The following is a 16,961-nucleotide window of genomic DNA, read 5'->3' as shown; positions in this document are numbered from 1 at the left end:
GATATAACCCACAGAAACAAAGGTGTGCTAGCTGTAACGTGACAGCTATACTTTATTTTTTTAGCCAACATCTTAAATGCTGTGGTCTGCATTGACCACGGCATCTAAACAGTTAACCGGCTGTGATCTGAGCTAGCTTTGATCATGGCCATTGTGGGTGGCTGTCAACTATTTAACACAGGCAGCACTCATCTGGCATGGAACAAACCCACATCAACCTCCCTCAAGTGACCTCTGATGCACATATCCTTCGTGGGTCGTTAAGGGGTTAAAGCAACCAATAAACATTAGATCAACGTTAGCTGATTTTTATATGATCAGTCAGTCATTTTGTGTGTAACAGGGCAGATTGAAAGTCCCATGACCACAGATGTTGGAGTGAAAAGATCAGCACATTGGTTTTCAACATACCTGGTTCTTTGTTCCTCAGTAAGATAAGCCGCTGCCAGGGCTGTTTGGTAATAGCTTACTTTCCTGTTCCCGGTGAAATGAACAGCCATGATATCATAAGCCGACAGAGCATACTTTCTAATGTGCATGGCCAGCTTTAGGCTTATCTTAACTTCCTGATGAAATAACACATACAGACAATGAAATGTTGTATCACAGGAAAGAAAAGGAATATTCTTTCTTTATTCCTTTTATTACAAGGGCTAGCAATAGCGGAAACCACTCCGATACAGTCACATAGCACTCACTGAAGCATTGCTCTGCATATGGATAGTATTCTCAGACATGGAAATTCCTGCATAAGACATTTTCTTAGTTTATACTGCTAATTTAGTAATATCTATGTGTTAGATGCGTTCACTTTATTAGTCTCTGGTGAACTTGTTCATATCTATTCATATGTTAATGTTGCTATGTAATTTCTGCTATTCATTTCCACAGCAAAAAAAAAAAAAACGTATTTAGATCTGTTCTTAAAAGCAGTGACTGTACACCAGTATTAGATAAATAGTTTCATTCCCAATGGGTAGATTAACAAACCATCAATTTATCATACAAAATATGGGAACTTTCTGCCGTGTGTGTCCCTTGTGTATGCATTTTATTGGTAGAAAATATTCAAACAATTCACATCCAGTTGAGAAGTTGTCCCAAATCTGCGGCATGTTAGACAATAAAAGACCATAGGCATAAAACATTTCATAGGATGTCTAGCAATTATCCAAGCAGCAATTTCATTTATTCACAGTTGTGTTCTGCAGTTCCAGAGGGGAATCGGACATTATGCATGGACATTATCATTGTTCTAGAAGGTACTTCTGAAGAGGGAGAAGTTTATGTTGGGTAATGGAATCTAGAAAACACAAATGAAAAAAGTATTAATTGAAAAAATATGAGAACTGCATATACATATACACAGACCCACATGCTGTGCATGAATGCGACGTGCAAGGATCCAAACATGAACATATTCCTATGTAATTTCTTACTCCCATCTTTTTCCCACTTATATATAATGGCCATTAGGCTGCATGTACACTTGTGTTTCTATTCTCCTGTCCGTCCTTAAAAACTAACAGTAAGTATCAAACCACAGACGAAGCAAACATTCCTATTATGTTCAACCCCGACTATATCAAATTCACACAGAACCTAGGCAGGATGGCTAATTATCAGGATTTCCTCTTCAGAAAGATAATTCATTTAATTTCCAATTAAATTCCCCCAAAAAACAAGACCAGTCAACAATTGAAAACCAATAAAACATAACTTTTAGTGCTAGAAGGGTGCAATTTTTATGCAAGTGTGATGCATTTTGCAAGAAAATTGCATTACACTCGCATCGTTGCACTTGTGATTTTCATGTACATGAAATACACACATGCAAATCATTCGTTATTCCTTATGGGAGCAAAAAGACATCACATTGCACTCTTAAGAAACTCACATGTACATGTGAGCATGATGCCATTTTTTCTCTGCTCCCATATGGAAGAATGGGTGATTCTTCAACGGAATAGCCCAAAAATCGGACATGCGCACCGCTGCAAGAAAAAAAAAATGACACATGTAAATGCAACCATTAAAATCAATGGGCTCTTTTCCTGTGTGATTTCTGTGCATCTCACAACATCTAGAAATCGTGCAGGAAAAATCACCCAATGTAAATGCACCCTTATGAAAAGGTAATGTGCACAAAGGACAATTGTAGAAAATGGCCCTAGTAGACACTAGCACACCTTACCAATTGTGGCAGAGAAAAAGGGGTTAGTAAGAACCATAAGGCAACAAACTACCAAACAAGGGCTCCTGCCCACGGCCGTGACGGACTCCGCCTGTGGAATACCAGGACCCCATACTCACCTCCCGGATCCGCTGTGCACGTCCCACCTGACGCGCCGTTGCGCAGTACAATGCATGACGCGGCCGTCAATGGGCAGGGTCGTGTATTCACCCGATACTTCCGCTGTACTGACAGCGGAAGTATAGCGTGACGGCTGGCTTCCATTGACTACAATGGAAGCCAGCCGCACATATTCCCACGGCAAATAGGACATGCTGTGGGTTATTTCACACTGCGGAAGTCCGCGGTAGACTTCTGCAGTGTGAACATTCAGCTATTAGGTTCAATAGAACCTAATAGCTGCGGTGTAACGCCGTGGATTTATGCTGCGTTACACGTGGCGGAAATCCGGCCGTGGGCATTGGCCCTAAACGTATCACCAAATCACACAACACAAATAAAGAAAATAAACTTTCTACATAAGACAATAATATGGCACTCAACAAGACAATTTAAGATGTGTTTCTTTTGAGTGTAAAGTAGGTTCGTCAAAAAGCTATATATCGTTGGCAAGCCATAAAATTAATAAGGAAAAAGGGGAATATACCTCAATACAACCTAGTAGCTGATTAGATATAAAGTCAAAGTAACATGTGGTGTCATATTCAATATGTTACAATGTGTCAATACATATGATAGTCTCCAATACAAATATGAAACATGCTAGCATTGCACATAACGGAAAAAGTGCTAAAGGGAATCTAAAGCCAAAGTTGCATCTGATGTGATAATCAATGTATATGTGTCAATACAAATGGTAGTTTGTAATACTGTTATGGTAAGCATTTGCATTGCACAAAATGGAAAAAGTGCTCAGCATACGTCATGGCATTGGAGGACTAATACTTATCACCCAATATGGTTGCTGCATAATCAGGAAGTCCTGCAATGTCAGATGGAAGCTGTGGGTCATAGCTGGAAATGGTGATGCTTACTGCCCCAGCAAAGGGCAGGATATCAACTTCCCTAATAAGAAGTTACCGCCTATAAAGACTGCCTGATTGTAGTAATTTGCTGGGAAGCTTGTCAATCAAGACACATATACACAAGAACATACAGCATGCATATGCGGTGTGGATTGTGCTGGCTGTATGATTCAATCTTCATCTTGTAACAAGAGCAAGATTGAGGAAGTAGAAATAGATTTACACATTGCAGTCATATCTACGTTTACATGTTGGGAAGGTGTGGTACATGAACATTACTATTAAAAAGCTCCTTTCACCCTTGAGCTGAGTTCTATACCTCCTTCGTGATAATTAAAGACAATGTCAGCTTTTTACAATTCTTTTTTATTTGAAGGATTTCCAAAGGAAAAAAATGAGTATGAGGTATCCTACTACTGGAAATCAGCTGTAATCTATGGGAAAACCAGGCAGTAAGTGGAGGTTTTCCAAGTAAAAACTTGCTTTTGTTGAGTTAAATGTATTATAAGACTTATAGATGGAAGTTCCGTCAGACAGATGTGCCATTCTGATGTTTTCAGCAACACTGATAATGTGACCATGTCAGTTCTCAGTTATTGACTGCTGCCTACAGCATCGGGCTGAAGACTGATTAAAATATATCCTCCTCCTTGCGGTATTCCCCTTTTGGGGCACATGCATTGTGCTGTCCAGACACATGTATGCTGATGCCTTTCAGCCCCTTATAGGGAGCAATGTGATTGCTAATAATTGACAGCAGTCATACCCTAATAAAAAATGGAAGGGTTCAACTTGTATGGATGAAGAGGAGAAGGACGGATCTGTAGATGGAAAGGAGAAGTTGATGAAAGATAGAGAAAAAGAAGTGGAGCTATCCTAATAGAGGTAGCTGTGGTAATAATGGGTTTAACCTTGTCCTGTTGGATGTCTTGATGGTAGAAAGGCTTGAGTGGTATATGCATGAAATGGCGGGTGCAGCCAACCCAGGGAACATACAACCCGTAGGTGGACGTTTATAGCATGGAAGGGTGTAGACCAAAAAACTGCATGAAATTCCTCCACATGCACCCAGCCCCTACTACAACTTCTAACAGCGTCTATCCCCAGCAATACTGATGAAGAAGCTTTGCGTGGCTTTGAAACACATTTTTTAAGCTAATATTTTCAATAAAAACAAAAGACATGTATCCAACAATATTGTCACAGTTCTGGTTCAAGTTTGGAGCCTCTTATTGTAACCAGAGCCAGAGGGCAGTACACTGAGATGTAAGTTGCAGTACAAAGGAGTACATAGTCATAGGACAAAGGTAGCATAGTCAGGAAAAGCAGAGGTCGGTACATAGAAATGTCAGTTTTAGTACAGAGGAGCAGACAGGTGGTAGAGCTTGACTATGGGCTTAGAGCACAATAATCATGCGAAGATGGGAGGTGCTACGCCAGGAGAGCTCGCCAGAGGGCTGGATAGCTCAACAGGTAGAGCTTCCACCTGGAATACAGGAACCCTTGGTTTCGAGCCCTAACAAATATTTGTGCATGTACACATTCATCAAAGAGTCACGCCTTATTCCCAGTAATTTGGTCTACACTATTCCATAGATGGAAGGGCCCGGCTTCTGTAGATGAAGAGTAGAGGGACGGGTTTAGGTTGTGTGGATAAAATGGAAAGGGAGAGGATGAAGAGGAGAAAAGAGTAATTTGAACTATGTTGATGGAGAGGAGGTGTTTATGAAAAGAAAAATAGCCGGCGGCTCCATTAAAAACAATGCTCTGGCAGCACCCCTGCATTCTTTTTCAGGGAAGGGCTTTACATATAAGTCCTTTCCTGAAAAAGAAACATTTTAGTGCAAAAAACAAACAAACAAAAAAACTTACCTCTCTGCCGCTGCCATGACCCCCGTGGGCATGAAGAACACATCTGCCGCATGCGAAAGAGGTTTCCTTCACCCCCGCTAGTTAAAAGAATTCCCTGCTGCTACATTTGCCACATCTGGAGCTGGTAGCTCTGATTGTAGCATCACTACAATAAGACATTGAAAGGATTCTGTCATCAGATTTACACTGCCAAAACCAAGGGCAGCATAAACTTGAGACAGAGAAGCCTATTGCCCCTGTGAGTGCTTTATTCTGAAATGCTACAGCATTTCAAAGTAGATGCATTTTGAAGATGAGCTCTGAATCACAGGGGTGGGCTGCACTGGCTTCTACCACCTGCTGTATCAAGGCAGCTCATCTCCCTGTTTGTGTATAGGGGGAGAGCTGTCACTTTGCATACAATGGGCAGAGAAAGGTTGGAGCAGCATGCCCCATAACTTGGCGCTCTGCTCACAGTCAAACTTTAAAGTGCATTTATTCTGCAATGCTGCAGAATAAAGCATTTCCGAGGGCAATAGGCTTCTCTGTCTCGAGTGCATGCTACCAGTGGTTTGGGCAGCATCAATCTGAAGACAGAATCTTTTTACACATTATGCCCATTACAATCAATAGGCAATCTTTGAAATGCATGAAGTGGCTTTTTGAAAAATGTACTGTTCCCCTCTATTCTCTAAGAATTTACTTAAAACTTCTTTCCTAAACCATACCATCCCTTTAGTAACACACAGGAGAATGGTACACTAAAAGTTGCTGAACCAAGCTGCTGGTAATTTGAAGATTATCTATATGCAGTGCTATGAGTGTAGTTATAGGGAATGCAGAGGCAGCAGTTTCATCTTTGTGTAGTACTATAGCATGATAATGAAAATCACCTTTTATCAAATATTTTCTTTTATTCCATAGCTTAAAACATGGTTTCATTTTTTAACTGTTACTCTCTTTCCCATGTATTGTTCATGGTCATCTCTACTCATAACAGATCTTAAAAAAAGAGAAATGATTACAAGTACCGTACTCTACTCTTAGCTAGAAAACCCCATGGGATCAAGAGGATGGCCAGGAACTTCGCAAGGTAATATTTTGAAAGGTTGAATTATCTATAGGCAGTAGAACTGAAACTTGGGGATTGAGCAACATCACATTAAAGAAAGCAGGTTGTGTAGCAGGCCAAAAAATAACTATCATAAATCAACATAAACTGCAGAAGAATGCAATAGTATTTCATGCACGCCATATAATAAAACTTAATTGTCATAAATTATAAATATATAGCGATTTCCTGGACGTTGTACAACATATTGCTGCTTCTCATTAGCTTTATTATCTCTATAAATAAAGCTCCCCTGGGAGATGAACAGTTCTTTTAAGACAAAAGAATGTGACATTGCTGTTTTCCTTTATATCTTTCCTCTATCATCTTTATATTAGAAAATCCTTTTTAAAGTAACCAATATTTTAGCTTATGTTCTAATTCATTTTGTGTATAACATACAGTTGCAAGACAAAGTAAGTGAATCCTTTGGAATTACATCCATGGATTTCTTCATCGATTACTAATATAACATGACGTGATGGTTATCCAATTACAGACAAACACATCCAAGTAAACTAATAACACACAAACACTTGCCTTGTTCATGCCATTTATTCAGTACATTGAGTAAATATCCACAGTGCAGGGAGAAAATTTAAAGGGGTTTTCAAGTGAAAATACTACTGATGACTTATCTTCAGGATAGGTCATCAATAGTTGATCAGCTGGGGTCCGTCGCTCTGGACCTCGACTGACCAGCTGAGCGGGCGAATGCTGTCGACGCCACAAATACACAGAGGTCGGAGCGAAAATCTCCGCACCAACCTCTGTGTAGTGATTTCAAAGAGAGCTGTGTCTGCAGTTACAAGTGCCAGCCACTACACAGAGGTCGGTGCAGAGGCTTCCACACCGACTTTTGTATATGCAATGCTGAGCGCATGTGCCTGCTCAGCTGTTCAGTCTGGGTCCCGAACAACAAACCCCAGCCAATCAACTACTGATGACCTATCCTGGGGATAGGTCATCAGTAGTATTTTCTATGGAAACCCCCTTTAAGAGAACTTCTGTGTTAATGCTTTCTCCCGGACATAATTTGCAAAAGGTGTTTCAATTAAGGAGATGCGATTGGAAGTGTGGTTTTCACAGCTGCTTTGCCCATTAAACAAAAGCACACAGAACCTGGTTACTGACAAATCTGTTCTTCTCAAGAAAGATGGGTTAGTGTGAACCATGTCTTGATGCAAACCACTTTTAGAAAACGTATGAAGCTGGAATAGGCTACAAAAATATTGCTAAAGATCTAAGTGTACCTGATTGTACAGTCCGTCATTGAAGACTACTTACAACTGAAAAAAATTCAGGACACTGTTCCTACTCATCCAAACAGTGGGCATTCTATTAAATCACTTGAAGATCACATTAGGTAATCCTGAAAGACGTGAGAAAGTACTCATGGGTAACAGCAAAAAAATCTATAGATTGACAAACTGTACAAAACCTCTGTTTGTGTGTTCACAATTAGAAAGCTACTAAAGCAAGAATGGTGTTCGTGGAGGGCCCCAACAAAGGAAAAAAAAAATCATTGTAACGCATTTCACGTTTGCCTGAGACCATCTGTATTTTCCACAATGCTTCTGGGAAAATGTTCTATGGACAGATGAGACAAAAGTGGAACTTTTTAGCACAGATGCTATTGTATGTTTAGAGGAAAAAAAACACTGCACAACACCACCTAACTGTGAAACGTGGTGGAGAGAGCATCATGGTGCGAGGCTACTTTCCTGCCTCAGGGCCTGGATGCCTTGCTACTTTACAACAGGAGGCTGGAACCGGCACACGTCATGGGGCGGAGCTACGCGATGATGCGTACAAGGGGGCGGAGCCAAAACGCCGATGGTTCCAAGACCAGCCGAAGGGAGAAGATGCATCTGCGCAAGCGCGTCTAAAAAAGCAAGAAGACACCGAAGTTAGACGGAACCATGGCAACGGGGACGCTAGCAACGGAGCAGGTAAGTGAATAACTTCTGTATGGCTCATATTTAATGCACGATGTATATTACAAAGTGCATTAATATGGCCATACAGAAGTGTATAACCCCACTTGCTGCCGCGAGACAACCCCTTTAACCCTTTAGAGATGCTGTGGCATGACCTGATGAGGGCTTTGCAAGCAAGTCAATATCAGAATTATTCATAAACTGAAACATATTTGCAGGAAGGAATGGTCTAAAATTTCTCCTCAAAGATGCAGAAACCTAATTTACAGCTACAGAAAATATTTGGTGAAGGTAATTGCTGCTGAAGGGGATCAACGGGTTATTAAAATCAAGGATTCACTTTTTCTCCTTGCACTATGGATGCTTACTCCATGGGCAGAACAAAAGAAATGAACAGTACAATTGTGTCTTAGATAACAATCACATCATATTTTATTAGTAATAAATACAGAAATACAGGTCATTTCAAAGGGTTCACTTACTTTGTCTTCTAACTGTAATTACTTGCAGATTCCATTTAGTTCTTTATTTAGAGTAAAATACACAGGGTAAGGATTTCTTGTCCTCTAGTCAGAATTCTGCATAAATGCCAAGCTTGCTAATGACCTCTGAAAGCGAGTTCAATAATCCTGCTGCTTCACTGTTGTATTTGATGTTGTAGGTGACCTTCAAATGCTTCTTCTCTCTCCTTGAGATCATCACTCTCCACTAGTTGTGACACTCTGCTGTTTTAGGTTTATCAATGTCTGTCTCTGCCAGATTGTCATTACATCTCAATTCTCAAATTCTCGAACATTTTTCTTCAGAAAAGTTCTTTTTAGCTACTTTATGTGACTTCCATGTCTTTTACATTTATACACATGCACCTCTCCTCAAAATATAGTTTTAGTGCAAGCAAACAGGGTAAGCTGAATGAGCCAAGCCCATCTAAATAGTTGTTCATCTTTGCTTTGAGTTTTAGAATGTTGTGAACAAACGGCCTACTAACATACAGATGTAGCAAAAAGAAACTTTTGTGCTGACTTTCTGGTCAAGTTTATTTTTAAGGCATTAACCCCTTAAGGACATGGCCTATTTTGGGCTTAAGAAAGCAACGATTTTGGCAGATTTTCATCTCCATTTTTCAAAAGCCATAACTTTTTTTAAGGGCTTGTTTTTTGTGTGGCGAACTGTAGTTTTTGATGGTGCCATTTTTATGTTCACAGACTATATTGTAAAACTTTTATTATTTTTTTTGATACTACAGCAAGAAAACGCATCAATTTTTAACAGCGTTAATTATGCAGCATAAATGACAATACATTTTTTACAACGATACCAAATTTCTTAAATTTTTTTTAGGTTTTTCCCTTTTTTTGGAAAGCTTTTTTTTTTTTCTAAATCGCTACGTTCAAAGTTCTGTAACTTTTTTATTTATTTTTTTTAAGTACAGAGCTCTGTGAGAAGAGCTGAAATTTTTTTTGGTACCATTTTGGGGTACATACGGCTTTTTTATCACTTGTATTGCCTTTTCTGGGAGGCAAAATGCTAAAAATTAGCATTTTGCCTCAGCTTTTTAGAGTTTTTTTTAACGCTTTTTGCAGTGCAGGATATAAAGCACGTGCAACTTATTGTACACATCGTTACAGACACGACGATACCAAATATGTATATATGGGTTTTTTTATTTAATTTTTTTACACTTTTATGCTAATATGAAAAAAGCACCTAAAAAGTTTTTTTTAAACATTTTTGTTTTACATTTTTATTTTGTGTCCCTCTGACAGACTTACACTGCAGCACTGATGATTGTTACGATAAGGCATGGCAGGACTTCCTTCCTGCCATGCCTTATCCCTTATTACAGCGATCATATGCAATGGCAATACAGGACGCCGGTTCCTGGGGTCATATTGCCATGCAAACCAGCCAGGCTGTCTGCGATTATATTGCGAGAGCCAGACAGCGTCACAGAGGGAGCGTGCTCCTCTGTGAACCCTTCCCATGCCGCCATCTACATAGATCGCAGCAGGGAAGGGGTTAACAGCAAGGGGGGCCATCGCCGATACATCCGTGCTGTTGCAGCGGGAGGCCGGCTATCACTGACAGCCGACTCCCTCGAGATCGCTTATGATCTTGCGCTATCCCCAGGACGTAAGTTTACGCCCTTTTGCGGGAAGTACCCCACTACCAGGACGTAAACTTACGCCTTGGAGAGGGGAGGGGTTAAAAAAAGCTACTGTTATCTGAAGACAATCTAACTGTGGCACAGAGAGTTGTTTTAACTCGTCAAGATCCTCTCTCAGGATCCAGCAATACTGTCCTTCTGGTGGTTGTTGTGGGTTTGAGCACTGATGCCAGGAGTATGTTGATGCCTCTGATTGGCTGCAGTGGTCAGGTGACTTCCGCTAACATCATCTTCCACAACAATCTCTGGGAGGGAAGTGGTGCAACATTGCTGTATCTCCACAGCAGAGGTCGGGTAATTACGGCTCTCTTTGGTATTTTTAAGTAGTTGGAACTATTGGATAAATGTCTGGTAACTGGAAAACCTTTTTAAACTTTCCAACATATGTACAACATAATAGTGTATATGACTTCACACAATCAACAATTTAGCATATACTGTATGTATAACTTGTACACAACCATCTAATGACAGAATATAAATATAGTCTCTGGTAATACAGCATCATAGAGGTTAAGTGGTTTGAAGGAAGCAAGAAGAAGGAAAATTAACAGTAGATAGAAAATATTGGGCACTATACCATAAGACATTTCGTAACTGGAAGATACAAGTGTACTTGGGGATACAGTATCGGGACACAAGGTATGTGGAGACTGCATCATCTATCTTAGATTTTATTAAATCTGGCAATGACTTTCCTGTGTTTAAATACCAATTATTTAAAGTGGAGACACAAATCATCGAATTATACAGGACTGGAATCCTGGCTGTCAATCAAAATTTAGCAAAGTTTTTGGCACATGAATACAGGTGTAGTTAAGAACATTCTGTCAGCGTTCCTGGGGTACGTTTTGGGATCTGTTCAGGGTCCTCAGTGACTGACCGATTTTAAGGTAATTTGGGAATTTTATTATCTGCACCAAGTAGACCTAAAACTTAGGACAGGACTATAATAAGTAAAAAAAAAAGTAGCTTTTGGCACCTGGGATACAAATCGTGGTTTCAGTCTGTTAAGTCTAGCGTTGGTGTAATATGCCCTGTACAAAATGTAGATTTGAGATAGTATTGCCACATCATTTTATAAAGGTTCAATTTGGATTGTTATTCCATCAATAAATGTGCTTTTCTCAGCTGGGTTTGTGGTTGTTCACCCTAGCAGGGTATTACAGCCATCCTGTAGATTAGCATAACAGCACATATGTACTAATCACAACTTACCTAGTAGCCATTTCTCTGAGACACATTCCAGGTCTGGCGGTTTCTTTCCAGCAGACATGCCGATGCAAACCTTGGCTGACCGTAGCGTCTTGCACACCTTACCGCCACATAGCTGCACAACATCAGAAAGCTTATCATAAGGAGGCTGAGTGTTTGGAGATATGAAGATGGATGGTACACTGGAGAACAAATCCTGGTGGTACTCTCCTGCCGATAGGTGACGTTGCAGTCTACAGATCTGTTAGAGAAAGACAAATAGCTTTAGGTGATAAAATATCGATTTTACAAAACTCTGAATGTAAGTTAGAAACAATGACTTTCCAAAGCACTGTGCAGGAATGTGCAGCAGACATTGTATCGCTCTTATCATTGTTTTATTACTTGTAGCGTTTCAGGTTCCTGGATTTCAAATCTTTTTTACTCCCCATGTAACTTCTGTGAGGTTGTACTTACATGGGTGATGCAAGTCTCTCTGTGTGCTGGGAGAGGCACCGCATGTTACATGTCCCATTCTCATGCGAAACTTGTGCGAAAATGGGACTTGCAGTGAGTTCTTGAACTCGGACCATTGGTCTGAGTGAAAAATCGCCCATGTGAATGAACCTATTCAAATAAATAGGCTCATTGTCCATGCACGTTCTATCCCTATCGGACAGGACAGAACTTGCATGAGTTGAAATCCCATGTGAAAGTGGCCTAGGGGAAATATTTTCTCTGGCCATCTATGAGGTAAATGCTTCCTGTACACAGACTTTTTATCCATATCTGAAACCCCCACCAATGGCAAAATAAAAATGGAGACTCATCTGTGTAAAACATACCAATAAAAAGCTATGCATATTTTCGTAACAAATTTTATTGCTCCTATGAATTGACATAAAAGATTTTGGAGCAACTTTGGAAATGGTCTTCATCGAAAATGTCCTCTACAGAATTGTGTCTCTATGGTTATAGACTACAAGCAAACCTTATGTAGTCTGATCCTGCAGTCAAACTCCCTTATGTCACCTACCTCTTGCTAATCTATGAATGCACATACAATGTATGAATACACTTTTGAGGTTTGAATCTAAAGAACAGTTTGGCAGTCCATATAGTAAATCATGGCCATATTCTCAAAGACATTTTGCAAGGATGTTCATTCGAGAGTAAAACAGGGTCTTTTGCTTACTTTAAATATAATTATATTATGAAGTATGAATCCTCTAGTTTTGTTTCTCAAGTCTTAATAAGATTAAATATCCATTGCTTGACTGAAAGTAGAGAAAAGTGTTGGTAATGTAGACAGGATTCCAATGTATTGTGTTGCATTTTGCTGATGACTAAAGGAGGACTGAAAAAGAGCACCACCACCTGAAGAACGCATACATCTCAGTAGAGCAGTCTGTTTTGCTTCAGGTGAATGCAGTGAGGTAGGTATATCCAGCAGTATTTAGTTAATTCATATGTTGTTAACGTCTAAGCAACCCCTTCTGTATATGTACAGAGCTAACACATGCCGAACTTGGACATTCTAGCCTTCTGTCACCTCATCGCAGGGTGCTGTGCAGTTGTCATGGTAGCACAGGACCTAATAATGGCCTTCAGGTTTGCCAAGTACAGAAGTCTATCAGAACTTAATATGCCAACACTGACAGGCATAATACATTGAAATACGGAAGTATCGCAATCAATTATACAACCAATCGCACGTTCAGGTGTAGGATTGTAGAACTGATAACATTTTTTAAAAATATTAAGGCTGGGTTCACATGGGGCGGAATTGCGGCGGATTTGCTGCGTTTTGCCTTTGCAGATCCGCAGGACGGACAAACCGCTGCGTTTGCAGTAGAAGACAAAGTCAATATGTTTTGGCAAGAAGCTGTTCTCACAGTGCGAAATTTTTCCACACTACTGCAGTGCGGAAATGTTGTTGCGTCGCGGTTTTTGAAGACGCAGTATGTCAATTCTTTGGATGTTTTCGCTGCGTTTTTTTGTCGGTAGGCCTCAATCTAAGTAGCAAAAACCGCGACTAAAAACGTAGAAATACTGTAGCGCTGCGGACTTCATAACCTGCGGAAATTCAGCGCAGAAAAACCGCACATAATATGCAACAAACGCGATAGCAAACTACGATTGTCAGCGGTTTTGCGTCAGAAGCGGAAATTCTTAGGAATTTCCGCACAGAAATTCTGCGGCAATTCTGCCCCGTGTGCACCCAGTCCAAAAATTCCAAAACCCCACTTTTCCCCATTCACTGCTTGAAAATATATAAATATTAAAAAAAAAAATAAGATAATTGTTATATTGGTGTCCATAAAAGTTTAAGCTATTAAAAGACAAAAAGTATCACTACTTGGTTAACACTGCAAAAAAACACTACACAATCCGGGAGTGTCTGCTTTTGCTCACCTCACCTCTTATAAATTGGAAGAAAAAGGGGATAAGAAGAAAACTGGCTGTGTTGGGTAAGGCTATAAACTGGTGTAGAGAACCTTGGAATAGCTAGATGATCATTACGCACAGAAGCTTGCAAATAAGGAGGACAGAACAATACCTCTGCAGCGCCACCTATTGAATGTCAGCATTCCTGCAAATCAATGTCTGACCCTTTATATAGGGCTTAACAGTAATTGGGAATTGAAAACCAAGCCAAAACCCATAGACAAAAAGCTGTTTGGGGGGGGGGGGGTTGCCCCTCATAAGTGTGCAGTAGGATTCTGGCTTGGCAAGTGAGAGGCCTATGGCATGGATTGGAAGGAGTATTGTGCTCTACTCCCCTTCTAGGTGCTTTTCTCAAGGAGAGACAATACCCCTCAAGACACACAGAAGCTTAGCACTACACTAATTGCAATTTGATATATAAGAGAATTACTGATACTTCTGGTAAGACTGTGTAAGATGTTATATTCAATATAGCATAAATCCTCCTGTATTCAAAGTCTCCAGCAGTTAAATGCACTGGTCCAACCACTCCCCAAGCTCACATAAAATTGTCAAACATATTAATCAGCAAAGCTTGGATTGTACAGGATTGTACTTGTACTGCTATCTTTTTCCTGCTGTTTATAAAGTGCCAACATATTCTGCAGTTCAAAGATTGCCATCACTCATCAGTTCTGGTCTCCAGTGGGGCTCACAATATTAATTCCCTGTGTCTGACAAACACCGCGACCAATTTCATAGGAGCCAATTAACTAGAATCCATATGGTTTTGGAGTGTGGAAAGAAACTGTAGTACCTGGAGGAAACTGATGAAAACAAGAAGAGAATATGGCAATTCTGTGTAGATGTAGACCTTGGTTGAACTCGAACCCACAACTTCCGTGCTGAAAAAACGAAGTGCAAAACACTAAGCTACCATACTGCCTCATATGTCAATTTTTATTTTAATTTTTGGTTTCTTTGTATTATTTTAGAGGGATATTTGGGTCTCACAAGAAATATGTTAGAGCAGGCTGAAGTTATAAGTTTAATACTCAAGTAAAAGAAAAGACAATGCTGAGTAGTTAAAAATAAATCCTTCAAGACAGCCGGGACATTATACTGATAAATCATGGACCGTTTGGAAAAAAGAGAAGAAAGCCATTTGTTAGCTATTTCTAAAAACATGACCGACCTCAGATCAAGAACATTTTTCAGTATTAAGAATGTGTGGTGAGGTTAACATGAATAATGTTTGGATTGGCCATATACGACTTCCTCTGTGTGCCAACTTAGTGAACTGTACTAATAGGGTAATTTATCAAATCTAGAAGATGTGCTACACCTCTCATGTCTGTGAATACTCTTCGTTCTGTGCTCAGCCGAGCAGTTACAAGGAGTCCAGAATGACAAGTTCTCTTTATATACAGTATAAACTACTACTTCATCTTGTCTCATAAACATGGAGTCTGTTCTGAACCAATAGAAAGGTTCAGTAGTCAGAAAATTAAACATGAAATATCTCACATACCAATGTCACCAAAAGAAAAAAGGTGCAAAGGAGAACAAAATATTTCCCGTTAGGCAAATCTAGTCAGTGTTTTGTTTGTCTGCAGCTATCCATGTCACATCTGAGGCTGCATTTATACAAAGTGATATAACTACAATGTACCCCAAAAAGTCAGCTCTGGTTTAAACACAACCTTAGGACAGTGACACACTGCCGTGTTTGGCCTCTATTTTGTGTTCGTAATATAAGACTATTTCTACGAAAATAAGACACTGTCTTCTATTAATTTTTGCCCCAAAAGAGGCAGTTTCTTATTTTCATGGGGTGTCTTAATACTGACCTCACAGGCGGCATATTGGTCCCTCTTGGTGCTCTCCAGGCGCGCCGGCATTCTTCCTTGTTGTCCTCAGCACTGAAAAAGTATTCTCTTCCTGGGAACATGGGTTGAATACCCCCATCCAGCAAAAGGATGCTGTGGTTGACTCAGGACCATAGCCTCAACTATTCATAGCCGGCGCTTGATGAGCCATTCACAGCCATTCAATGTCATCATTCACTGAATGGCTGTGATTGGCTCATCAAGTCCCGGCTGTGATTGGCTGAGGCTATGGCCCTGAATCAATCACAGCATTCTCTTGCTAGAGGCAGGGTATTCAACCCACGTTACCAGGAAGAGAATGCTCTTTCAGCGCTGAGGACGATACTCAAGACTACTGGCGCGCCTGGAGAGCACAGAGAGAGACCGGGCCACCACCTGCGAGGGGAGCATTTTATTTTCTTTCTTATGTAGTGTAGTTAGGGCTTATTTTCGTGGGAGGGTTTATATTTCAAACGCTCCCAAAAAATAAAATAAAAATTAGGGTATGGCTTATTACCAGGGAAAGATTGTACGTCCGTGAGTCTCTTGACCCAAACATCAAGCCTGGAGACACGTAGTTATGTCAGGGCGCACTTCCATATTACGACCTTAAAATGGAGGCCAAACTATGGCAGTCTATCACCAGTCTTACTATGATTATAATATCAGATTAAGTATATTGGTGATGACTGATAACATTAGTATGCTATGTCACATAATATGTTGTATTCTAACATCGACCAAATGATGTAAAGTTGATGTAAAGAAATCTTGGTAGGAGGCTATGCCACCGAAGATGCAGGGGTGTGGAATTCAGATAGTATGGTACAATGTTACTTTACCTGATTGGAATAGATTGGGGGGGGGGGGGGGGGTTGTTAAATGTTAAGCCTTTGAAGACCCGAGATATTTCATTTTCATTTTTTTTTTGTAAACTAAGTGCTATATCGTTTACATTTTTCTATTGGCATAGTTGTAAGAGGGCTTACTTCTGGAAGGACTAGTTGTATTTTCTAATGGCACCATGATTTACAATCTACTGTACTGAAAAATGTAGAAATTTGGGTGAGAAGAAAAAAAACCTTTGCAACTGTGCCATTTTTTTGGGGGTGGAGGTGGGGTGGTAGGGGGTGTCTGCGTGTTTTTTATTTTTTTTTTATGGCCGTCACCATAGGGTAAAAATT

At 40.1% G+C, this 16,961-nt stretch overlaps 1 protein-coding gene across 1 annotated transcript in view; it reads right to left on the bottom strand.

The window, feature by feature from the left end:
* Positions 1-598: 598 nt before the first annotated feature.
* The window catches only part of MCPH1 (microcephalin 1), a 279,100-nt gene continuing 262,737 nt past the window's right edge, over positions 599-16,961 (bottom strand). Inside the window, exons 13-14 of the mRNA XM_066603603.1 lie at positions 11,507-11,744; positions 599-1,303 (exon numbers count right to left, since the gene is read on the bottom strand). Coding sequence (XP_066459700.1) covers positions 1,248-1,303; positions 11,507-11,744 — 294 coding nt within the window. The 3' untranslated portion in view covers positions 599-1,247. The remainder of the gene's footprint in view (positions 1,304-11,506; positions 11,745-16,961) is intronic.

This window comes from Eleutherodactylus coqui, chromosome 1 (genome assembly GCF_035609145.1).
Source record: "Eleutherodactylus coqui strain aEleCoq1 chromosome 1, aEleCoq1.hap1, whole genome shotgun sequence".
NCBI lineage: Eukaryota > Metazoa > Chordata > Amphibia > Anura > Eleutherodactylidae > Eleutherodactylus > Eleutherodactylus coqui.
This window is presented reverse-complemented; position numbering and strand designations above follow the sequence as displayed.